We start from the raw sequence: 26,299 nt of genomic DNA on the forward strand, positions 1-26,299 counted from the left end.
GGAGTGCAATGAGGGGAAAGAAAGGTAGGTACTACGTGAAGTAGGAGGACACAAATTATGAAGTGAATAAAAGGCGGGGTACAAAATTGATTTCTAATCTTTTTTGGGGTGGGATGGAGTTTTGTTTATTTTTTGTGGCACTTGATTTATTTAATATTATTAATCCTCATACCTTTTCAATTTCAAAATATCTTGCGGCAAATGATAATATTATCTCCAATCTTTTCTCTCAGATACACTAACAAAACATTAGGGTTTTGAAGATAATAACATGGGAAAACTTAATGAACTTGCTGATAATCACACTGTGGAGGCTGAGACGAAGGAACCTTTTGCCCTTTAGCCGCCATTTTGAAACTTTGAGAAAATACTGTGAATATTTTGCTTTCTAATTAATAATTGAAACTTGTGGCTTCCTATCTTGATGTTGTTCTCGAGTTTTTCTGACCCCTAATGGAATTTATTAATCCTCATACCTTTTCAATTTCAAAATATCTTGCGGCAAATGATAATATTATCTCCAATCTTTTCTCTCAGATACACTAACAAAACATTAGGGTTTTGAAGATAATAACATGGGAAAACTTAATGAACTTGCTGATAATCACACTGTGGAGGCTGAGACGAAGGAACCTTTTGCCCTTTAGCCGCCATTTTGAAACTTTGAGAAAATACTGTGAATATTTTGCTTTCTAATTAATAATTGAAACTTGTGGCTTCCTATCTTGATGTTGTTCTCGAGTTTTTCTGACCCCTAATGGAATTTCATAGAATGAAGGAATGAAAGAGGGGGGAGGACGGGAGGACGGTCTAAGTTTTGATTTTAAAAGTTTTCTCCCAATATAGGGGACTACATTTCGCTGATACCCAATAATGGTGGTCCAAATAAGTCCAAAGAAAAGGGTTTCAAGTTTCCTTATCGCACTGGCGATCTCATATTCCTATTTCGGAAATTATAGGACTTTTTGTCCCTTTCTTTTACCTTGTACCTTGTAGGGTTTTTGAGGAAGTTCATGGTAAAAATAACTATAAATAATGGTGTCCTGTGTTTTCTTTGTATTCTCTCCATGCATTTCACATCAGGTGCTTAATGTGTCATTTAGGAATGGTCAGCTCAGCAAGTTGAAACTGACAAAACCATACAAAATAGCAAATTCAATTAATGGAATTTCATAGAATGAAGGAATGAAAAAGGGGGGGAGGACGGTCTAAGTTTTGATTTTAAAAGTTTTCTCCTAATATAGGGGACTACATTTCGCTGATACCCAATAATGGTGGTCCAAATAAGTCCAAAGAAAAGCGTTTCAAGTTTCCTTATCGCACTGGCAATCTCATATTCCTATTCCGGAATTTATAGGACTTTTCGTCCCTTTCTTTTACCTTGTGGGGTTTTGATTTGAAGGTATGGTCAGCACGTTAGACGTTAGATTAGATGTTACCATTTTCAATTAATTTTTGAGGAAGTTCATGGTAAAAATAACTATAAATGGTGTCCTGTGTTTTCTTTGTATTCTCTCCATGTATTTCACATCAGGTGCTTAATGTGTCATTTAGGAATGGTCAGCTCAGCAAGTTGAAACTGACAAAACCATACAAAATAGCAAATTCAATCAAAAGACTCCCTGAGGAGTCTGAGAGTAGGGCAAACAAAAGGATTGGAGAGACAAGAGGAAAAAAACGACAGAGATAATGGAAAAAGATAAAATAATTAAAGATCACAATAATGAGAAAAACGTAAAGTTAAAAGGATCTGAAAGAAAGTTATCAAAACGGACAAGAAAACAAGAGTAGACTGTTGAGTAAAATGAAAGTAATACCTACAAAGGTGGGACGGAGGAGGAAAGGATAAAAATAGAGAAGACGATCAGTAGAGGAGAGAATGAGAAGAAGAAAATACATGTGGAAGAAACGAGAAGACAGACGGTGGAAGTACTGAATTTATTTATTTACTTAGCGAAGATGGTTAAAGAGGAAGAGAGAAGAGAAAGATCTGAACGAGAGGGATGGAGATATAAACGAGTAAAGATGTCTCAGTTTACATTGGTGTGGTTGTGTGCGTGCATGTGGAAGAAACGAGAAGACAGACGGTGGAAGTACTGAATTTATTTATTTACTTAGCGAAGATGGATAAAGAGGAAGAGAGAAGAGAGAAGAGAAAGATCTGAACGAGAGGGATGGAGATATAAACGAGTAAAGATGTCTCAGTTTACATTGGTGTGGTTGTGTGCGTGATGTGTAATGTCCCTGTGGTAATCATCTATCCTACCATACGTATGTCATAAGTAAAAGATTCGTTTACACGAGGGACATAAATACAGAAATAAGATCTGTTTACACAAGAGACAGTTATACTCTGGTATGTATACAGTGAGACTTTTGACAAGGTTGAGCAAACAATATTTAAATTTAACCCTTTGACCTACATATTTTGTTAGGTACTTCCTTTCCTGAGAAGAACATTTTATGTGTAAATGTTTTGGTTCCTTTTGGATTTTTCCCTTTTCTAGCACCACCTATCCCGGACACACAAGTCTAAACCGCTCTCCTCTAGGTCCCTAGGTTCTTCATTTCTAAAGGAGGTCAAGCACCACTAGAAGATAAAATACATTCATTGAAGATACCTAAATCAGTGGTAAAATCACTACCTACGCGATACTTCACAATTTTTTCTAAAGCTGTGTGCTAGTAAGTACTGGTAAGGTAAGTAGGTACGTACCACAGCTTTGCTCGACTGGTTGGTATTTCTGTAATCCAGCACTCCAAGATTAAACGGAGAAATCCCTTGTTCATAAGCCAAAGCTAGTATTTACACCGCCAGAGTATTGTTTTGTGAATTTCTAAATTATTTACTTGCTCTCTGTTATCTTAGTCTTTTGAAGAAAAGAGAACTTTCCCAAGGAGACGACGGAAGTTTGAAAGTTCTTGCATTGAACTTTTGTTCCAAATTTTTTTCCTAAGCTTTCGGAGTAAGATTTTCCTCGAGCAGAACTTAAAATATTCAGCACGTAGTCGAAAGCTTTCACAACATCAAGTAACGGAAGTTTGAAAGTTCTTGCACTGAACTTTTGTTCCAAGTTTTTTTCCTAAGCTTTCGGAGTAAGATTTTCCTCGAGCAGAACTTAAAATATTCAGCACGTAGTCGAAAGCTTTCACAACATCAAGTTCGTGAAAATTCCCACAGCTTTCCAATAGAGTTGGGGGTTTCCTTCATTTGCATGTGGTTCAAGATTACGAACATGTCAACACTCAACAGATAAGGAATTTTATTTTACTGTAGGTACCTATAACCTATAAGGTATTTTGTAGAATGCAAGTTAGAGTTCAGCGTGGGATGAATAGTTTTGGTCTATTAATAAAGCAAAACCTTATAAGTCCAGCTATGTAGGGTACTTACCACAGCTTTTCTCCACTTATGATATTCCTGTAATCTCCAAGAATAGGTACTGTTGCACTCCTAGCACTCCAAAAATAATGGTGGTCTCGAAATCATCCTAAAAACAAACAAATCAAAATCATGGTGTCAGTTTTAGTTTCCACAGAGTCAGAATCAGACAAGGGGTTACCACGTTGTCAGGCATTTGAAAGGTAAAAAAAGGCAAGTTCAACTACTTATAAAATACTTATCTGAAAACTTTATCTACAATATAGGAATTCTTGCAACCTCGAGCAGCTACTCGAACCTGTGAACTTCTACTTGAGCGGCCGCGGTCGCTGCGGAGAAGAAAAAATACCACTTTGTTGTTTTTATGCTGCAGAGAGTGAGAAAAAAAAGCGTTTAACCTCCTCTCTGTTTATAAACAAGAAAAAAACATAAAGCTGCAAATTTTCTGCCAGTTAATTTAAGCGAAAGTTCATAAAATCATGGTGTCAGTTTTAGTTTACACAGTCAGAATTAGACAAGGGGTTACCACGTTGTCAGGCATTTGAAAGGTGAAAAAAGCAAGTTCAACTATACTTATAAAATACTTATCTCAAAACTTTATCTACAATATAGGAATTCTTGCAACCACGAGCAGGTACTCGAACCTGTGAACTTCTACTTACGCGGCCGCGGTTGCTGCGGAGAAGAAAAAATACCACTTTGTTGTTTTTATGCTGCAGAGAGTGAGAAAAAAAGCGTTTAACCTCTTCTCTGTTTATAAACAAGAAAAAAACATAAAGCTGCAAATTTTCTGCCAGTTAATTTAAGCGAAAGTTCATTTCAAAGCTCGTCTATTGGAATTTTCATTGAGAGGAGTGGAATGAAGGAAGAAGAGAGAGATAGTGGAAGGAATAGGAGAGAGTAGAGTAGAGGGGAGGGGAGGGAAGAGGAATTTATTTTCTCAACTTTTGCAATTTATTTTATAAACTCGTCCCTACAGGGTGTTTCAAATTTAGACTCGGTCCATAATGTATTAAAATGTTATAGTCTCTGGCAAGACACTACCCAGGACTTTTTTGCTCTTTCTTCTAAGGCAGTATAGACATTCTTCCAGAGCTTTTCGAGACAAAAAGGAGACTATTAGTATCTTTACCTAAGACTGTCAAATAAATTCTTTGATATCTTGGGGGTTAGTTCTATTTGTTTATCCTCTCTTTCTCTCCCTTCTTCTCACTCAAACCAAAGCATCTTGCAAATATGTGACCTAGTTGTATCCATTACCTATTATAACGTATCTGAACTAGACCCAATAAGTGATTCTGTTCTGGGCCCAATCTGATGTGGAACCATGAATGGGACACCCTGTATATTCGGTGTACTAGGTTGTAGTATATCGGACAGAGTACGAGTAATAGGGCAGGCAGACAGGTGTAGGTGTAGTATGTGGGTATTTATGTACTCCAGTCTGTTGTGGTGTATATAGCTATACGAGTTTCTAGTATAAAATTTCGTAGAGAAGAATTTTCGCTGGTATACAGCAAACTATACTAGACATGTGTACGAGTACCTATTTGTATTATCCATTACTATGGTATTACTGTAACACCTCTCTCTCTCTCTCTCATGCACCTCTCTATCAAATATCTCGTTTTTATCCACATGAAAATTACTTCCACCTCTTTCTCCCATTCTTTTCTCTCTCTCTCATGCACCTCTCTATCAAATATCTCGTTTTTATCCACATGAAAATTACTTCCACCTCTTTCTCCCATTCTTTTTCGCCTTTGATCTTTTTCTACCTCTCTCACATCATCCAACCCTATCTCTCTCTCTAACTAATAAACTGAAGCACGTTACAGCAAGGGAAACTTATAGGTGCCAATACAATATGGTTAACAGTTTTCACATGTTACAAACAATAGTTTTTGTTTGCCTTTCCCATTGTAGGTAACAATTGTAGGTAGGTATTTTTTAAATATTCAGGTACCCATAACTCTCTCTCTAACTAATACACTGAAGCACGTTACAGCAAGGGAAACTTATATGTAGGTGCCAATACAATATGGTTAACAGTTTTCGTCATGTTACAAACAATAGTTTTTGTTTGCCTTTCCCATTGTAGGTAACAATTGTAGGTAGGTATTTTTTAAATATTCAGGTACCCATAAAGTTCATATCTAGGTGGTACCTATAAAGTTCCTTAATGACTTAATATGATAATATGAATAGCACAAAGTATTATGCCAATTTGTGTCAGATTTGAAAAGCCAAAGAAAGTATTTTAGGCTAAAGATCTCGTGTACCCTAGATTAGGCTAATTTATTAACCAATCAGCAATAGCTAGTCATAACTACAATGCATATACATCGAGGAATCATAACTCAAATAATATACCTTTCACCCTGGTTTATAAGAACCGAGATAAATGTTTTGGCACAAAGGAAACCGATGCATTGCGGATTTGAGGAAGTAAAAACTAATGTTGTGAAAGTTTCGAACCATTATCCTGTCTGGAAAATGAAGCATAAATATTGCACTCGAGTGTCATATAATGCTCTTGTAGAGGCGATGAAACTTTGTGCCTTTGTCTATTCTCTGGTAAAAGACTAGATAGGTATGTATATGTATATTATGGTATCTATTGTGCATACCAATATCTAGTAAATCTTTGTGTAACGATTGTAAAACACTACACATGAAACACTCAGCAGATACTCGTAAGTTGATACATAATTACATCGTGTGAGTAAATAGGTATATCTATGAGAATCTAAGGGATGGGCAAATAGGGGGTTTCGGGTCTTTTCAGTAGACAAATACACTGTTGTGCACATTGCATACCTGAGATATTTACAGGCGTTCATAAAAGTTGGATTACCAATCCTAAGACCACGCCCCTCTACACAATTTACTCATGCCATTGGTATCAACCGTAATATCTTACTAGTGCCAGTTTCTCGTTCCCTCTGTTGGGTTTTAATTAAAATTGAAATTTCCATTATTTCTGACCAATGAGCAACGAAGAAGACGATTGTGACAAATTGGAACGGTAATGAAGAGGGAACGGCAAATAAATCAGCATAATTCCATTTCATTACACCCGAGTAAGTTTCGGTAGATTGGAATATTTCGAGAGGCAAGTTACTATTTGATGGAGGGAGTGAGTGAAAGAGGAAAAGGAGCTGAGATTGCCAGCGAAAATGACAGAAGCCAACAGTCCGATGTATTTATGATCTTGTAAGCGAATACCTACAAAGTACATATCACAAACTTTCGAAAGTGTAAGACACCAATAATAAAATTATTGTATTATTACTGTTAGTTCTTAAAATAATAATAGGTAAAGGAATTTTCGGATTTTCAATATTTCAAAGAGGGTAAGCAAGTACCAAATACCTGAGCTTTTTTTTATCCTCAGAAGTATGTTGTAAGTACCTACTACAAATGAATGTCCGCTTGTATGTGTATTACTAAACGAGTGGTTCAACTTCAACTTGAGTGCCTACTCAGACCCCCATGCTATGTTACAAATAGGCACTAATTGTTACTCGTGCAGGTTCTGATATTTCGCAGCACTAACGAATAACGAATGGAACATGAAATTTAATTTAATCTGTAAAGGCGGCACGTCCAGTGTGTGTTATGTGACTTAGGCTAGTGCCAGCACTCTGGCGGGCCCGTAATATCTAGATGGCAAAGTCACACCAGTCAGACCAAAAAAAGGCCAAAGAAGAGACATTCGTTTTCTTTCACAACAGACGAATGTAATAAGTTTTACTCTCAAGACGGTGATTTGTTTTCTATATTGACAAAGAGAAAAAAAAAATTGGAGGAGCTCCCTCAGGACTTTGGTTTTCAATGACGTTAGATTTGTTCTCTCCTATACACCTAACCTCGATTTTTTGCCTCATTTTGTTGTTTGGAATTGCTCGGGTGTTGTTTTTGTCCCACAACTTGGATCTGGAGCTCCAATGTTTGTCTTGCTGTTTACTTTGGACTTCGCAGGAGACGAAATTTATCTCTGAAATTTGCTTTCCGAGAGACGTGCTCGGTCATTTGTTAGGTTTAATCGAATTTCTCCAAGGTACGCCTGTAGATATGTAGGTACTTCTACGTTTTAACCTCAAAATCTTGTTCTGAGATGGCTTGGTGGTTGCTGGTGGGAACACTATTGCCCAAGAAAGTATACGAGCATAATGATAACAATGATAGGTACCTAGTATTATTATTTTTAAGTTCAAAATTCAGAACTTTTCCTCTCTTTTCCCTTGCCGTTTGATTATAATTTATTTCCTTTTTCAGTTCAACTTTGTTTGAGTTCAACATTTTTTATATTTTTATTTATGTTTATTCTTATTATAATAGTACTGGCATAAAAAACAAACTTTTCAGTTTCACTGCAGTATTTTCTATAAGAGGGGCGAGACAATTTTTTTTCTTTTTTTAGAATATTTTTTGCTTGAATATTTTTTTTTATTTCTCTCTATAACATTCAACTTTCTTCTTCTTATCTCTATTAAAACTTTGAAAATTCAAGGGGAAGGGGGATGTCTCTTTGGACATGAGAAAACACAAGCTCAGTTGATTATTTCTCTTCCCTTAAGATCTCTAATCGAAGATAAAACAGTTCCTCCATTAGGAAGACCAAAAAAAGCAGTTTTTTTAAGGAAGCAAATAGGAGTCTTTCATTGGTTTTGGATATTCAGCTTTGGACTTTCATTGTGGATAAAAGTTATAGGTACCTTCTTGTGAACGAACATTTCTACTTGGAGAAGATGATAACATCCCAGGTATATTTTAAGCAGTGTGATACCTAAATATGTACGTACATAATACACACCACCTCTCAATTCATATTTAGAAGTCTCGACTTTCCAAAGTTGAAATTAAAGCTTTAATCCGAAAAGTGACAACACGCTTCGGGAGAAGAAAAGGGAAAAATCTCGGGGGAATTTGAAAAGTTTAAAATTTCAGCAACTCAATTATAATATCAACACTAAACCCGACTTTCCAAAGTTGAAATTAAAGCTTTAATCCGAAAAGTGACAATACGCTTCGGGAGAAGAAAAGGGAAAAATCTCGGGGGAATTTGAAAAGTTTAAAATTTCAGCAACTCAATTATAATATCAACACTAAACACAGATATTGTGTGTACATGGAACATGAAACAAAAAACATGAGAATATACAGGGTAGGACAACACTTTTGTGACAATCAATTTCTAGAGAAATTCTGGTCTCATGACGTTATTCGTACGTGGTATTGTCACTCGGTAAAATCAAACTCATTCAGGTCTATATGTAGTTATAGTTATCCTACATATCCTTGATTTTGGTCAACCAAAACCAATTTTATTCCATAGTTTTGGTAAGTAGGTAGATAAATACATTCTTCATTTGCCATCCGGTATATTTATTGTTTGTCAGAGTTGAATAATATTCATTACAACATGAAACTTGTAGTCTGAATGAGTTTTCCATCACAATATATTTATTATTGACGTACTTCTATACAATACATATTGTATATGTACTCATACCTACGCTACGTCTGATATCCCAATGAAGTGAGGTTTTTTTTTTCCTTTAAAGCGCTTTAACAAAAGTGAGTTTACTTTGTTTCCTTTTAATTGAATTTCCACAGGGTAAATTCTAATTTCTAGATGTTTGAATGACTCAAGTTTTCAAATAAGTGAAACCAATATAAAAGTTCTGCGACATACAAGCACAAGCATTTCTACATTCGCTCTACTATGAGAACAAGTATTAAAACGGGCCTACGATTTACATAATAATGCCTTCATAGGTAAAAAAAATGTGAACAATAAAAGATAGGTACAACTACTTGGTGAATGAGGTACCCATATGTACTCAAAGTGTCCACTGGCAGTAAATATTGAGCAAGTTGGCTCCCGTAAGTGACTTTCCAGTGACTTTCTGTGTGTGAACACGTAGCAAGTCTCTTGTGCAATCTTGTTGGCAGTGTATTTGGCATTTTAAAAATATTTCCCTATTGTCTACTCTTGATATTAACATCTCTTAGATCTTCTCCTCTGTTTGATTCCAGTACAAGCTACACTAGCGCTGCGTACGCCACGAACCCCAATGTGTTTATTCGTCTGGACGCGATGGATGCTGGTAGCTATGACACCATCGCTAGCTTCAAGAAAGTCCCCATGGCGTCTTCCGTGAAAAGTGTGCCGTCACCTTACGCCACAACCTGCGTGACGAGCTACAAGGGCAAAACCTCGCACCACGTGTATGCCACGCCCATCACCTACTATGCCTCTTCCAATGTATCCTCCCAGGTAAGTCATTTGTCCTCTAGACTAAAGCGCCTGTAAGGGCACAGAAACATGGAGATCAACGCGTAATACTTCGAATAGCTAAATAGGAAATAAGAAGAGAAAATAAAGAAGTATTGTAATATGAAACAGTGAAAATAAAACTCATATGCAGAATCGTACGAAGAAAGACGTCAAATAGGACAATAAGTAGTTGAAAATAACGTATTACCTCGGTAAGTATTGTAGGTAGATACAGGAAAAATAAAGAAAGCGGCAGAGATAGGTAATATTAGAAAATGAGAGATAGGAGAAAATAGGCAGAGAGGCTCTTTGAAAATGAGAAATATAAGGAAATAGGCAGGGAACAGGGTGCGTACACTTTGAAGATGGAAAAGTATAAAGAATCCTGGAAAACAAGACAGACAAAAACTCAATAACCATTACAACTGGGGAGAAAGATATAGCTTACCTCTACGTGATTAAAAAAATGTTATGGTACAGAAATTATAAAAAAAAGGCAGATAAAAGGGAGGTAGAGATAAAAAATTAAAGGGAAGGGGAGCAAAGGGAAAGGAAAACAACAACAAAGTGGTACTTTATTTTAAGTGCCACTTTAATCGAGGTGCTCTGTAGTGCGCCAGGCCAAGTATTTACCTACCTGTGGATATGAAACTATGTACTACGTATCCCTATGTCTATTTTATTATAACAGAAAGTATGTAAGTTTTTGTCATACAATGAGTAATTTCGAGAATATTGGAAATCGGTTCTCATGTTCAGAATGAATTCCAGATTTCCTGAAGATTTAAGCTTCTGAGGGTATTACATAAGGACAAGTGGACATAATAAAATTAGGTATCATGAAAAGATCGTTTGAGCATGTACTACGTATCCCTATGTCTATTTTATTATAACAGAAAGTATGTAGATTTTTGTCATACAATGAGTAATTTCGAGAATATTGGAAATCGGTTCTCATGTTCAGAATGAATTCAAGATTTCCTGAAGATTTAAGCTTCTGAGGGTATTACATAAGGACAAGTGGACATAATAAAATTAGGTATCATGAAAAGATCGTTTGAGTACTTTTTGAGATTCCATCTGTAAAACTTCGGGAAACTTGCCTTTCTTCGATTGCACATTTTAGCTTTTATATGCCCAAAACAGATATACCCATGTACCATTGTACCTAAGTACATAACTACCTACCTACCTACATTTTGTAGATAATGTAATTTCCAATATTACCTTCCTGCCCCCAGACCTCTCCTTCCAGCGCCTTCTTTTTTTCCTTCCTGTTCCTGTTTTACCCCATTTTCCATTCTATTCAACTTTTGGTGGGTATTGTAATTGTACTAGCTAAAACTTCCAATAGTCTCTAAACAATTTCAATGGATTTCCTACCTGGGCACAAGCTAAGTACAGAGTTTCACACCCTTTAAAATTTTAATGACCGTAATTTTTAATTAAGGCGAAAGGGTTTTTTCGAAATTTTATTTTTAGAAAGAACAATTATAATAGCTAGTTATCCTTAATGGCAAATCCGATTCTCATTAAAAACAAGGCAAAGTGGAATAATAATATCTATTAACTGTTTCACTGGTGTGGGTAACATTGCAGAATGTGTTTGTCTGATCCCATTAAGGAAACGTAAAAAAGATATAAGAACAGGAAAATAGCGATAAGGTGAAAGTCGATGACGGAGGTGATAATGATAGCTAAGTAATAAGTAATAGAATATAAGGAAAGTTTTACCAAAATAGGTCATTAGGAGACATTAAATACCACAGAGGTGTTATCTACCATCTAGTCTATTGGGCTGTGCAGTCGAATATTTGATGTTATAATGGTGCCTCAGAAGTAAGAAGGTGCTAAAGGCTAATTAGTCCAACTTGATTTATTAATAACTTCCTTCATTTTCTTGATATTTATTTGTCCATTTCTCGTTCCCTTTGTTGGATTTTAATTAAAATTGAAATTTCCATTATTTCTGACCAATGAGTAACGAAGAAGACAATTGTGACAAATTGGAACGGTAATGAAGAGGGAACGACAAATAAATCAGCATAATTCCATTTCATTACACCTGAGTAAGTTTCGGTAGATTGGAATATTTCGAGAGGCAAGTTACTATTTGATGGAGGATGGAGGGAGTGAGTGAAAGAGGAAAAGGAGCTGAGATTGCCAGCGAAAATGGCAGAGGCCAACAGTCCGATGTATTTATGATCTTGTAGGCGAATACCTACAAAGTACATATCACAAACTTTCGAAAGTGTAAAACACCAATAATAAAATTATTGTATTATTACTGTTAGTTCTTAAAATAATAATAGGTAAAGGAATTTTCGGATTTTCAATATTTCAAAGAGGGTAAGCAAGTACCAAATACCTGAGCTTTTTTTTATCCTCAGAAGTATGTTGTAAGTACCTACTACAAATGAATGTCCGCTTGTATGTGTATTACTAAACGAGTGGTTCAACTTCAACTTGAGTGCCTACTCAGACCCCCATGCTATGTTACAAATAGGCACTAATTGTTACTCGTGCAGGTTCTGATATTTCGCAGCACTAACGAATAACGAATGGAACATGAAATTTAATTTAATCTGTAAAGGCGGCACGTCCAGTGTGTGTTATGTGACTTAGGTGTTACGGACCTCTTTAACTACCTTTTACCTAGGTGATATTGATGCCCTTTTACAGTAGGTATTTCTTCCTGAAAATTTATTGTTGGTCAGTGACTTAGGTATTACGGACCTCTTTAACTACCTTTTACCTAGGTGATATTGATGCCCTTTTACAGTAGGTATTTCTTCCTGAAAATTTATTGTTGGTCAATAATATTGGCATTTGATTTCCGTTCGACGATTTGTAATAGGATCAGAATTAGTATGATTTTAAGCCTCTGCAATTAAGTTAGTCCGATTTTGGTGATTTTTTGCCAAAAATGTCCTAAAGGAAACTTGCTCCCTTTCTTTCAGGTACCAACATTTGGTCTTCGGAGAGGTCCTTTTTAAATGGTTTTTCTTACCAAGTTCTATAACTTCTATACAGCTTACTAAACTACTAGTATAACATAAACGTCGCAAAATTAATTACTGACAGATCTTCAGGAAGATCTATTAGCGGTATAAGTTTTTGGTTGAAATGCAAAATAGAAATGTCCTGAGCCGCTCCTAGTGACTTTTAACAATTTGATTTGAATCCCCCGCATCATTCCTGATGATATCCATGAAAGCTACCCCTCCCTTTTCTACCTTTTCGTATTTAAGAGCATTTCAAAAAGTATGAAACGCTTCCTCCACCAGTCTGGCTAATAAATATTGCGAAACAACTTGGCAATAACAAATTCAATTTGGCTGTCTGAAGTACTCCCGCTTCAGACTGCATAAAATGACGTATGTAAACGTAAAAGGTTTTAGGAAATCCTAGTTACTTTTGAATTATTTCGACAAATAACTATATCCTACATAACGTCCCTTTCCGTACAAGTAGGGAAATAATATCTTGGTGTAGAGCGCAAGTATAGGTAAAGCTGAGTTGTGATCATTCCAACCTTTGATTTATTGTTTAAAATGTTGGAATAGAAAGTAAAAAAAATGAGGAATGAAAGAGAGACGTAAGGGGAAGGAAAAGAGAGGCGTAAAGGGAAGGAAAAGAGAGGCGTAAAGGGAAGAAAGAAGGATGAGGAATGAGAATCTACCTAAAAGAACACCTATAAAAGAGAGAAGAGAGAGAACAGGGCAATTTTAATCAGCATAAAATATCTGGAACGATAAAAAAAGAAACAATTCAAAGGAAAAAAGTTCGGGTAGGTACGTATATTTTACTTTCATGTAATGATTTAAAATCAAGACTAGAGCCCGTTCTCCCTTTATTCCTTTTTAATATTTAAGTCACCCATCCATTTATTGGCCTTGCTCGACGTAGCTTAACATAGGTGACGCTAAAACTGGTCTTAAATTATCGACTGAAGTGTTATCTAAAACTTTCTCGCTTTGAGTTCATAGGTCGTCGCGACAAATTTCAAGATCAGAGCTCATTTGTGTGAGAAAATGTGAAAAAAATCCCCCAAAAACCAGTTTTCTCGGTTTTTTGGCTTTATGGTTTTTAGGACAAAATTTGCACCACCATTTTCTACCAGGGTTTTTTTTTGGTTTTTTGGCTTTATGGTTCTCTCGACAAAATTTGCACCACCATTTTCGTGTTCCTGGTAAAAAGACCTTTAATTTGATATATAGGTTGACCAAGTTTGGATAAGTCCTTCTATGGGGACAGACAGACAGACTGACAGACAGACGACACCGAAGCGAATACAATAGCCCGTCCCTTTTACCTTTTTTCATTACTAGGTATCGTAATATTAAAGGACGGGCTAAAAACTGAGGTGATATCTATCTATGTGAATAAATCGATAATGACCCACATTAGGTATCTACCCACATTAGAACCTACAATTATTTTATTATATCTGGACTGTGTACTAAGATAATTTTCAATTACATTTCCTTCATATCAGTTATGTCTACTTCTGAGTTCTTTGCTTTCATGTGACTCCTATTTTCTTTCAGCTTCTTTGCTTTGGTCGGTAACACTCTCCTTTGTAGACTTGCTAATTTCATCTGTAACACTCTCATCTGAATCCTGTTTACTTTCATCTTCTTTGCTTTCTTTTGAAAGACTTTCTTTGCTTTCTTCTGAAAGACTTTCTTTGCTTTCTTCTGAAAGACTTTGCTTTCTTCTGAAATACTTTCTTTGCTTTCTTCTGAAATACTTTCTTTGCTTTCTTCTGAAAGACTTTCTTTGCTTTCTTTGCTTTCTTCTGAAATACTTTCTTTGCTTTCTTCTGAAAGACTTTCTTTGCTTTCTTCTGAAAGACTTTCTTTGCTTTCTTCTGAAATACTTTTTTTGCTTTCTTCTGAAAGACTTTGCTTTCTTCTGAAATACTTTCTTTGCTTTCTTCTGAAATACTTTCTTTGCTTTCTTCTGAAAGACTTTCTTTGCTTTCTTTGCTTTCTTCTGAAATACTTTCTTTGCTTTCTTCTGAAAGACTTTCTTTGCTTTCTTCTGAAAGACTTTCTTTGCTTTCTTCTGAAATACTTTCTTTGCTTTCTTCTGAAAGACTTTCTTTGCTTTCTTCTGAAATACTTTCTTTGCTTTCTTCTGAAATACTTTCTTTGCTTTCTTCTGAAAGACTTTCTTTGCTTTCTTCTGAAAGACTTTCTTTGCTTTCTTCTGAAATACTTTTTTTGCTTTCTTCTGAAAGACTTTCTTTGCTTTCTTCTGAAATACTTTCTTTGCTTTCTTCTGAAATACTTTCTTTGCTTTCTTCTGAAAGACTTTCTTTGCTTTCTTCCGAAATACTCTCATTTTCAAACTGGCTGCTTTCACCTTCTTTGCTTACTTCTGGATCTGGAACACTGCCATTTGTAGCATATTCACCATAGTTATCTTGATCTAAATCATCTTCAAATAAATCCTGTCGATTTTCAATGGCTTTGATTTCATGGGGATTCTGTCTATTTTCAGTTGAAATCCTTTCATGAGAATCCTCTTGATTTTCAGTTGATCTCTTTACACGAGAATTATGTTCATTTTCAATTTGTTTACTTTCATGTGTGTGATACTGATTTCTGTCTTTAAAGTCATTGTCATGATACTCCAAAAAGTCACTTGAACTATCTCCGTCATAGATGGCCGAAGGTTTTTCTGTATTTGAAATGTTCTTTCCGTTATCAATATGTAGCCGATGTAGTACATTTTCTTTGTTGATTCCATAGTCGTACGATAATTCATCTATAAGGCTTAGCAGAACTGAAAATGGAAAAATCAAACATATTCAAAATCAGTCTACGAATGTCACTTTCAAAGGCACTGTGATAACTGTTCATTGTATTATTAAAGGTACTTTACTGATTAAGTTGATTCCTGTCTTTAAAGTCAACAAAGGAGCTTTACTTACGATAATAGTCATGTTTTTCGTGGTAGTAATCTTCATATTCTGAATCCATAATCCCATAACTATCGTTATCTTTTGGGTGACTCGGGTTTTGATCCGTATGGTTTGACACATTGTTTCCATCAATGTCAAGTTCCAGCTCAATGTTAATATTAATATTATGTTCTTTCGAATGGACAGTTTTCTCTATGGCGATTCCAAATATTGTATTAATTATTGTTCCAAAGCCTACCAAGAGGATCACAAACACAGAGATGGATTGCATTTTTAGCTGTGAGTGTGAACACTATGTAACTGGGGACTCAGAGAACTTTAGGTTCTTCGAACCTGGAAAAAATAAGATCTTCTCCAGTTTGTGTATGCTTTAAAGGGTTCAAAGAAAGAATGATTCTGATTTTCACGGGTACCTGCTTATAGCATTGCAATTAAGTTTAATTGAAACTATAAAATTGAAATTACGTGTCAACCGTAAAAATCTGTATGACTAACTGCTTTTATGTATCAATACCTACATACTTTGTTACTAAAACGACACGGTTCTAAGAAAAGAAAAATTCAATAAACAAGGGGATTTCCGAAAATCAGGCTTTGAAAAACAATTGCACAAAAACCAAGGGGCAAGTGGACTCAAGACTTCGAGATTGGTGGTTCAAGCCCAAGTCAAGACATAAAGCTCAATGGAGAGTTTAGTACCTACTATATATATATTAAAATTCCTCTTTACTTCTCTCAGTTTTAGGTAGTTTTGATAAAATTGTTGTCTGCTAGTAGGAGTTTTGAAACAAAGCACTAATAACTCCTCTTCTACTAGTGCCTACTAAAGCTTGCCTGATATGGCTGAGTATGCCCAGAGCTCTGTTTAATACCATTTCCCGCCTCATTATTTCTCATAATATTTATGTTAAGACTTGGGAGTTTTCAGTAGCAAGGTGAGAGAAGAGATTAGGCTTTCTGAGGAGGAAAAAATCTGAGGCATAAAGAAAATCTCGGGAGATTCATTTGATAAAAATAAAAAGCATAAAAAACAAAATAAAACACCCGACTTGTATGAGCTGTAAAGTGCAACCTACAAAGAGATTAGGAAACAAAACCATTTTCTCCTCAACAAACTATTCCTTTTAATATTTAAATACATAATCATGTTGTACTTGACTGCCCAGTCTAAACCCTCGGACTTCTTCTGAAAATAACAAGGATTGCTTATGTAGAAGAGTACATAGCTAGTTAGTTAGTTACCTATTTTCCTATTTCATACAGACTATTTACATAGCTAGCTTTGTTTACTAGAAGTACAAACTTTCATCTCTCTCTCTTGCCCCTCTTCGCACCCAAATATAAGTTTAATTAAACTATAAAGTACCATTATTGCAGATATCAGTTACCCTAATAACACTTATGTAGAAGAGTACATAGCTAGTTAGTTAGTTACCTATTTTCCTATTTCATACAGACTATATTATATTTACATAGCTAGCTTTGTTTACTAGAAGTACAAACTTTCAACTCTCTCTCTTGCCCCTCTTCGCACCCAAATATAAGTTTAATTAAACTATAAAGTACCATTATTGCAGATATCAGTTACCCTAATAACCTTAGTTAGCCCTATAGATTAGAAAGTCCCTATTTTGGTCCACCAAATAAATCGGTGCACTATTAAACTGTTGAGATAAAGGGACTATATGTCCTAATGCGACAGTCCAAAATAGTAAAGCACTAATATCTAGTTTCTCAATCTCAAATAATTTGTGGTACTCGTAAAGCAGAGTTTTTTCACAACTTTTGTGGATATTACATTAAGAGAGATTAATCTCTGTGCCCAAACTTATTTTGACCCCGGGGTTCTGATTTTATTTCAGAATGGACGAGCACATGCACATTAAGCTGGCTGACAACGCCCTCTCCCGGGACATATTCCCGTGTGATTACCATTGTCTGGATGACAATGAGAATCGGCCCGTGAAGTGGATGGCTCTGGAAAGTATTCTCGAGTATGAATCTGATTTCAGAATGGACGAGCACATGCACATTAAGCTGGCTGACAACGCCCTCTCCCGGGATATATTCCCGTGTGATTACCATTGTCTGGATGACAATGAGAATCGGCCCGTGAAGTGGATGGCTCTGGAAAGTATTCTCGAGTATGAATATTCTGGCGCTTCCGATGTGGTGAGTTTGTCAAGTGTATAGCTATAACTATGGTCACGGTTGGGACAGTGTTAGCATAATAGCACATCTCATTCTAAACTGACAGTCTAAAACTAATTAAAGCACGCCTTACTTATATGTATTATGTGGGGGGGCCTTACTTATATCATTGGGGGAAATGTTATTTATATTGGGGGGAAAATGTAAAAAAACCAAGACAGAGGGAAAAAAACTTGGAGGAAACAATCATACCTACCTAATGTCATAAAAATTAAAATGAAACCTTAATTTATACATTTTTTGCATAGCCTTCTTTGCCCCTCCGAACCGCGACCCTTGAAAAAATAAACACAATAAACATTGGTTGCAATTTTAAAACAATAAAAAAAATCTCATGAGAAAATTTCATTTTTTAAAACTTCCTGTTGTGCTCAGAGTTGTATTTTAATTTTCCTGTTATTTTATGTTAAAAAAGAAGAAGAAAAAAATACATATTCAGAATAATTTTTCTTCGTTGTAAATTTATGGCATTCTTTTTGCTTCTTTTCCCTTTAAAAACGCATTAGTGGGGTTAGGTGCAAACCAAACTGTCTCATTTTTTTTTTTTTTTTTTTTTTTTTTTTTTTTTTGTTTATTTGTATTTGTTTTATCTATTTACATATTATATGTATTTTTGTAATTTATAAATACATTTATACTCAAGTAGATAATATTCCGAAGTAATTATCTCTTGATTATTGGATTTTTTTGGATCCCTTCATACTGAAATTTTCGAGTTGAGAAGAGGGAAAGTCTTTGTTTTCTGTCTACCTTTCAAATTAAAAACTCTTCAAGTGAAAGATCAAAACTCCCCAGGGGAGTGAGTACTGAGGAGTGAGGGGATATTGAGATAGGATAGAACGCATTCCTCTCTCATATAGGGGAAAACTTAAACGCGGGCCTGAATTTAGAGAGACAGAGGGAGGGAGTGAGAGATAGAGAAAAGGGGGTAGGGAGAGACGGAGGGTGGGAGAGAGAGAAGGGGAGGTATGAGATGAAATGTGAATGTTTCGAGGGGAAGAATTCAAATTGATGGTGCAAAAGCTCCCTGTTCACCCGTGCGTTAACTTTCAACAGTCATTCAACATTCAAACTGAACGTCGAGTTTACTGCACTCCTATCCTTCTAGGTATGAGCCACTTTACGTAGGTATGCAATCATGAAAGTTATACTTATGTATTGGAACTTTATATACTTAATTATACATTTTACATCGAAGTAAATAGGTTACGTTTAATACAAGCTCTTCGGAATCAGGGATGCATTAGCTTTGCCCTGAGCCTTAATCTTTGTAATACCTACTGGACCGAAAAGAAAGGGATTATTTTGTTATTTTCGTGCCTAATCGATTGATTCGAAACACTCCATATTTTGGTACTTCAGACTTTCTAATGGCACACTGAGAAACACTCACAAATCTTTGTCTCCCCGAACACTCGTATTTCCCCAAGTTTGACAATAAAAGCGCTACCGCCATTGCGCCCGTAGAATTTTAATAACCAGCGAAAAGACGAAATTTCAGCATAAATAGAAAGGAAAGAAAGAAGAAAGTGGCACACTGAAAGGAAAGGGAATACGACACAACAAGAGGAAGGAGAATCAGACGTAACAAGAGAAAGGAAGTGAAAAAGGATACGTGATGAAAGACGAAGTAAATAGGTTAGGTTTAATACAAGCTCTTTGGAATCAGGGATGCATTATAGCTTTGCCCTGAGCCTTGGTCTTTGTAATACTTACTGGACCGAAAAGAAAGGGATTATTTTGTTATTTTCGTGCCTAATCGATTGATTCGAAATACTCCATATTTTGGTACTTCAGACTTTCTAATGGCACACTGAGAAACACTCACAAATCTTTGTCTCCCCGAACACTCGTATTTCCCCACAAGTACGACCCTGAAGTTTCATGTGCATTTTCATTATAACATGGGCATAATACGCACATTATACGGTCGGTATTTTTATAAGCTCCTTATATATGAGTAGGGTTCAATTTGCAACGTACAGGAAAAGGAGGCCTATGTAAGCAAAATAAGAGGGAGGCACATTACAATGTTGCCAGTGTAAAGAAATGTCCCGTCCCTTTACTCCCTATCACCAGAAGCAAGAGAAGAAAATGTTGGTCAACTACTTTCAGACATATGTATTAGGAGACGAAAAGATATTGTCAAAAGCACAAAGGTACATACATATATTTACCTCCTTCATGATATGAACCATTGAACACCCTTACTTATGATAACCAATGCTCGAAAATGATGAAGAAGTAAGAATATAGATCTTAGTGTTACCTACTGTAATTTGTATAATGCATCCAATGCCAAAGATTAGTTTTATGTATGTAAAGTACAGTAATACCTATTTATTGTTATGTAAATTATTTGTTTGTGTATTTAACTACATACTTAATAATTATTTTATTTTTATTATGGTGCACCTTGCAGTGTAATCCTTTTATTTCTCCAAAGAGTTTCAATCAGTGTTTAACAATAATTTTCAAATGAAGATCTCGTATATTTGGACGTATGCAACGCCGATTTTAGTCTTGTCCAAAGTCCAAAACTATCCATTTCTGGTGGGCTAGATTATTGTTTCACTGATTTGGAGCTTTTGTTTTAATTTTATTTTAATTTAATATTTCAAAAATGGTGCTCATTATAAAAAATTAATTAGGTACCTATTTGGAGGATTCCTTTATAGGTATCCGAAAAGCAAGAAGGTCTGTTACGTTCCTTTCGTCCTTCTATCTTTTTTTTCTGTAGAACTTTGTACCCAGGTCCATAAATTCTAGTCAGCCCTGTGCGTTTCAAAACTATGCAACATGAATAAAATACATGCTTAGTAGAAAGCTTTTCAATACCTTACTCATCCATCAAAATAATGCAAGAATTTTCAACTTTTAACAGAAGAATTTTCATAAATTTCTTTCGCCTGAGAGTACGTACCTACTTTATAATTTAACCTAGATGTCATAGAAGAAAAGATTCATTAATGGAGACTTCAATTTGATATGAATTCACCAAATTTTACTTATTACGTAATATTTTGTTATTGTATTTATCTAAATTTGTAAATTTCAAGTGTGCAATAGGTACCCATTAAATGTAAATTCTCATTATATTGGCCTACCTCGTCAGGTGTAAAATTTGTAATTTCGGGGTCAAAATGATAAAAAAAATGTAGAGATACGATATTTACCAAAGCAGACTCCACTCCGTAACATTGGCTCAATATTTAGGACTTGTGCGCCGGAGGCCGGAGGTCCTGGCTTTATGGCCAGTCTGGAAAAAAGAAATGAAAATATTGTAAAGTGTTTTATGTTTTCCTGAGGATGTTATACCAAAATTATAGGTACTTGTACTTATGAATATATAAAATTTCTGTATCGATTATTTACTATAATTTAATTTATTGTAATGTGAGGAATAAAATAAAATGTCTTCAGAGAAATAAACTTGCCATTAATAGAAAATGTCTCTTGTCTGTTTGGATAATTTCAACATTTTTCAGGAATCAGGTCGCTCAATCTTTGCAGAGAGGTTTATTTTAGATCAAAAAAAGTACGGATTGTAAGCTCTCTACGGTCAAAACCTTGAAACAGCTCGTAAAGAGTAAGCGTTTCTAAGGACTTTAGAGTTCGACCCAAGTCGCTCAACCTTGAAAAAGAAATTCAATGAATTGTCTCGCGGACCATACGAAGACGAGAGAAGATCCATCACTGATGTAAAAGTGCCTTTGCCCCGAAGCTCGAGAAATGTACAATTCGACCTCTACCATATTGAAACACCTGTAGATGACCGTAAATCAAACTCAATTCCCTCGCTTCAAGAAAATAGAAAACACCCTAAAAGATGAAACTATTTGCTCTAACTGTAGAATAGTTCTGTTTCATCTGCGAAGTGATTGAAAACTTTTCTAGTAACTTTTTTCGTCATTTTTATCTCCTTATCTCTCTTTAAAAATAATAGCTTGTAAGAAGTACATTTATAAGTGAGGGCAATGAAATATGTCCTTTGAACGCCCCTTTACTATTTTATGTTTTACTGTCCTTCCCACGTCCTTTGTTTCGGACCCCGAACTTTTCATAGATCATGTTTTCAATGACAGTTCCTTTGGAAAAGAGTTTTCTAAGAAGAGAGGTTTAAGTTTAAAGGAAGTATGGAACCAAATAATTCCTCCTCAGTTTTTCTTTCGTGTTTGGTTTTGAGCTTGAAATGCTTGCAGTAGATTTTCAATTTATGGTCTGCAAAAGACTTTCCTTGTAGACAGGGTGTCTTAAGTGCTATATGGAACACAATACAAGTTGAGCATGACAATCTATCGTGATAGAGAGAAATAATAGACATATTCTTTCTCTCTCTGTCTTTGTTTTCGTTACCTTGAATGTCAATTCAACAGTGATGTAGCAAAAAAAAAAAAAAAAAAATGCAAGTATTTGGTATGAACATGAACCTACTTATTAGCTTATTACGTACGTACCTACCTTGTCTTCTGGTGGTACCTCATTTTAAGCACTCCTAGGCTTCCTGTTGTTAGGTTTGACTCCTGGTAGTTCTTCCTGATGACACTCTGGATGAGATCAACATTAAACACTCTGTATATTGGGCGCCACTTGGAATCATTCGCGCCGTTTTTCATTTCCACAAGATTCTTTCTTGTAAACCAACCAGGAAGAACAAGTATAATACGAATTGAATAGGTTGCCAGAACTGAAAGCAGAGAGGGGAAGGGATTTTATTTCTTTATTGCACAATGTCTCCTAGATTCGAGTATAATACGAATTGAATAGGTTGCCAGAACTGAAAGCAGAGAGGGGAAGGGATTTTATTTCTTTATTGCACAATGTCTCCTAGATTTATTATGAAGGGGCATTTTTATTTTCCACTTGTTCAGAGGGAACTGAGGCGGCACGGTGTGGGACTTCCCGCTTTTTGGACACACCAGATAGGCTAGGGTTAGGTGGCAGAGAACGCCTTAGCCCAATAAAGGATTTGACTTCCAGGTGGCAAACCGGAACCGAAACAGACTTACTATTTATTAGTTTGGTGTTACATATTTATGTCAGTAACACAATAATATTACTTATGTGGTGATACCACGCTGGTAAATTCTCTGGTTTTAATAGCCCATTCTCACTAACCCTAAAGCATAGGTGAATACGTAGATACCAACGCCGCCAATAAACTTGTGACGAATAAAAACTTTACAACAAACTAATAATAATAATGTTAACAACAAACAATAACTTTTTACAATGGTGTGGGTTTATATAATTCTCCACTCCACTGAGGCAGTCTTCACCCACACCACTTTTTTGAAAAGGGCTGGAAAAAATCATCAACTAAATAGGCGTTGAATTGGGAAGCTAATAGTTTTTCCGCCGAAGCGAAATGTGGACGGAATCAGATTTCACGTAAATTTCAAAGTTCATCCTTAATTTTTATAGGTACCTTCCGTAGGTATTCGAAATTTGACTCCGGTGGACAACTCTTGCGCCTTTGTAGTAAGTACCTAACTTTAAAGTTAGTGGGTAGGAACGTACCATTATTTATACATAATATGTATAATAATTTAATTAAACAAACCTTATGCCCTGTTAGTAGCTGTAAGGTATGTCTACATTTAGATTTGGATAGTTAATTTTAATATGAAATTGTGAAAAACGAAGAAGTTAAAAAGCTCTAAAGCTCGAGACTCTAGAGAAATTTAGAGGAGAGAGAAAGAAAGAGAGAGAGAGAGAGAGAGAGAGAGAGAGAGAGAGAGAGAGAGAGAGGGGGGGGATATGACATTTTGAAGCATGAAGAAGTTAAAAAGCTCTAAAGTTCTAGACTCTGGAGAAATTTAGAGAGAAAGATAGAGGAGGGAGAGAGGGAGAGAGAGAGAGAGAGGGGGGAGGGAGAAAGAAAGAGAGAACAGACAGACGGAGAGCTTGGATTAAAAGCCTGAAGAGATGAGACAAAGCTTGTATTACATCCTCTCAACGTCTGATAATAAGTAAATAATAAAATACTGAAATACCCCACTTCTTTCTTCCCCTTCCTCGCCTTATCTCCCTTCATTACTTTCCTCGTCCCTTCCCCCTTCTCGTCTTTATTCCTTTTCTCTTTCCCTCATCCCTTCTCATACATAGTTCTAATCCCAACCCTCTCTCCTATCCATTCTTCCTCTTTTCCATCATCTTCTCCTCTCTCCTATCAACCTCCCCCTTAGTCCTGAGAAAACGCTGTTTCCGGTTGGTTGGGAAATCGCTGTCTCCCCTCTTCTTCTCCTCTCCTTCTCCTCCTTTTACATAATATTCCTACCTCCCAAATTTTCCTCTTCCTTCCCTTACGTCTCTTCTTCTACTACCTCTTGTTGTTCCTTCATTCTCGTCCTTCTTTTAACTTTTAACTCATTCTTTTCTCGTTATACTCATGTTCTCTGCTCTCTAATTCCCGCGATTTCCATTATACTCATGTTCTCTGCCCTCTAATTCCCGCGATTTCCAAAGTTGCAACGTGAAAATCCTGGTGTGGATTGAGGATGGACGAGGATGACCATCCAGTAAAATTCGGACAGTGTGACAACGCAATCGGACTATTCGTCCGTCTTAATGTAGGCTTGGCGCTTCAAACTATGGACGTCCTCCCGGCACGCTTGATCTGTTTCTCCATTCCCTTCTGATAAGTAGACACCTGAGCCTAGTTTGCTTGGTTGGTAGCGCGTCTGCCTTGTAAGCGCTAGGCTTCGATTCCTACCCGGGGCAGATTTTACCCTGAACGGATAATGTTCGTTCTCTGAACGGCAGGCTCTCTCCTACCTCTCTCTCTCTCTTCTTTCGGGACAAGAAGACCTTCCTTTTTCGCTTCGAGCCGACTTGAAATATTTTCATTTGGTAAAGGCCAGATCAAGAACCTCTTCATAAGTAACCTTTATCATGGGAGCTGAAATTATTAACTTCTCTGTAGTCTTTTGTTTCCATGGAACTTGCTGGCCACTGGCTATTCATTTGTTCTTGTTCGTAAAGGTCACTTCGAATGACAACCCTATTGTCTCCTACTCGGAAAAAGTCAACTACTGACATTTATTTTTGAGCCTATGACACAAAGAGTTAATTTTTCCAACGCTGAATATTACCTATACGTGTAATATGTATGGATTTGATACTTGATATCCTCCTGGCCATGCTACTGATTATTATTATGATTACTGTAAAGTCAATTAATAATCACTGATCACTTGATGTGCGTAAATCAATTCAAGTTACTTGATGATTACAGATGCTGTACCACATCCCAATAAACGCAGATCAAGGGAAATGAAATCGAATTTTATTTTTCCACAAAAGAAAGTTAGTTTATGGATACATCTTTTGTACCCAGCAGTCAGCAGTGGACAGATAACGGTTGCCAATGATGATGATGACTATGTAGCTAAGCTACCCAGTACCCACTATAAGTAGGTACATAGATACTAGATAACGACTTTAGTAGACAAATGAACTCAAACTACTCAAACCCATCAACGTTCCGTTAAACCTCCAACTAGTTTTATGTGGTAAACAGCTAGTATCTACCTATCGAAATTTCTGATAAAAGCTCTTCAATTTGGGAGGAAAAGTTTCGATCAAAGTTGAAAACTTTATGATCGCAAAATTTGCTAAAACTTTAACTTGGAAGTTAAAAGTCTACAATGAACTTTATTAGATGTACCTCGCGGTCTATGTAGAAGTATATGTATCTAGAATACCTAGAACCTAGATAAATATGTATACTGTGTAATTGTGTATCCCCAGTATACCTATTAAAAAAATAAATAAGTAGGTACCATTTCTTTGTGTTATTATTTCACAACTTTGGTGCTCACTGCAAATATCTCAATAATCCTAAACATCTAATGTTCACCTACCATGCTGGCACCGGTCGCTATGCGCATTTATATTGCATAGCTACTCATTTTCCTCACGAGGCTGAGTGGGCCCCGCAACAGCCAGTCACGGAATCAATCATTCGCATGATACAAATTTTTTGACCCCGCCGGGAATCGAACCCAGGTCTCCCGCGTGCAAGGCGAGCGCAGTGACCACTACGCCATGGGAGCTGACTGGTCTACTCCCTATTTAAAGTCCCCTAGACAGACTAAGCTGGTCTACTCCCTGTTTAAATTCCCCCAGCCAAATTAAGCTGGTCTACTCCCTGTTTAAAGTCCCCCAGCCAGACAGACCATAGACAGAACTTTAGATGTCCCAGTATAAATATCAACCCCCAGTAAAGGGACCATAACCTCCTCAATTCCTCATATTGAAGCAAGATATGCAAAGTCAAAGTGCAGAGTGCAAAGTCTTTTCACCTTGTCTCTTTACATTTTTCATGATTTGTCACCCAACGGGAAAAGTGTCGTACAAAGAGATAACCTCTTCGCGCTCAATGTCCATTTGAATGGATTTGCATTTGAATGGATACAAAAATTTTGTCCAATGTCCATTTGAATGGACAAAATTTTTGTAGTAGTAAGTGCCCGGGCTAGAAATA

The 26,299-nt window shown here is 36.2% G+C and overlaps 2 protein-coding genes across 2 annotated transcripts in view; one reads left to right on the top strand and one right to left on the bottom strand.

Annotated features, from left to right (window-relative positions):
• Positions 1-17,793, top strand: part of LOC103511782 (tyrosine-protein kinase RYK-like) — a 69,636-nt gene extending 51,843 nt beyond the window's left edge. Inside the window, exons 4-5 of the mRNA XM_026825442.1 lie at positions 9,316-9,700; positions 17,463-17,793. Of these exons, the coding sequence (XP_026681243.1) occupies positions 9,316-9,700; positions 17,463-17,793 (716 nt within the window). The remainder of the gene's footprint in view (positions 1-9,315; positions 9,701-17,462) is intronic.
• Positions 17,794-19,974: 2,181 nt separating this feature from the next.
• Positions 19,975-26,299, bottom strand: part of LOC108252697 — a 48,959-nt gene continuing 42,634 nt past the window's right edge. Inside the window, exons 7-8 of the mRNA XM_026825443.1 lie at positions 22,273-22,498; positions 19,975-21,070 (exon numbers count right to left, since the gene is read on the bottom strand). Coding sequence (XP_026681244.1) covers positions 20,950-21,070; positions 22,273-22,498 — 347 coding nt within the window. The 3' untranslated portion in view covers positions 19,975-20,949. The remainder of the gene's footprint in view (positions 21,071-22,272; positions 22,499-26,299) is intronic.

This window comes from Diaphorina citri, unplaced genomic scaffold (genome assembly GCF_000475195.1).
Source record: "Diaphorina citri unplaced genomic scaffold, Diaci psyllid genome assembly version 1.1 scaffold752, whole genome shotgun sequence".
Classification (NCBI taxonomy): Eukaryota; Metazoa; Arthropoda; class Insecta; order Hemiptera; family Psyllidae; genus Diaphorina; species Diaphorina citri.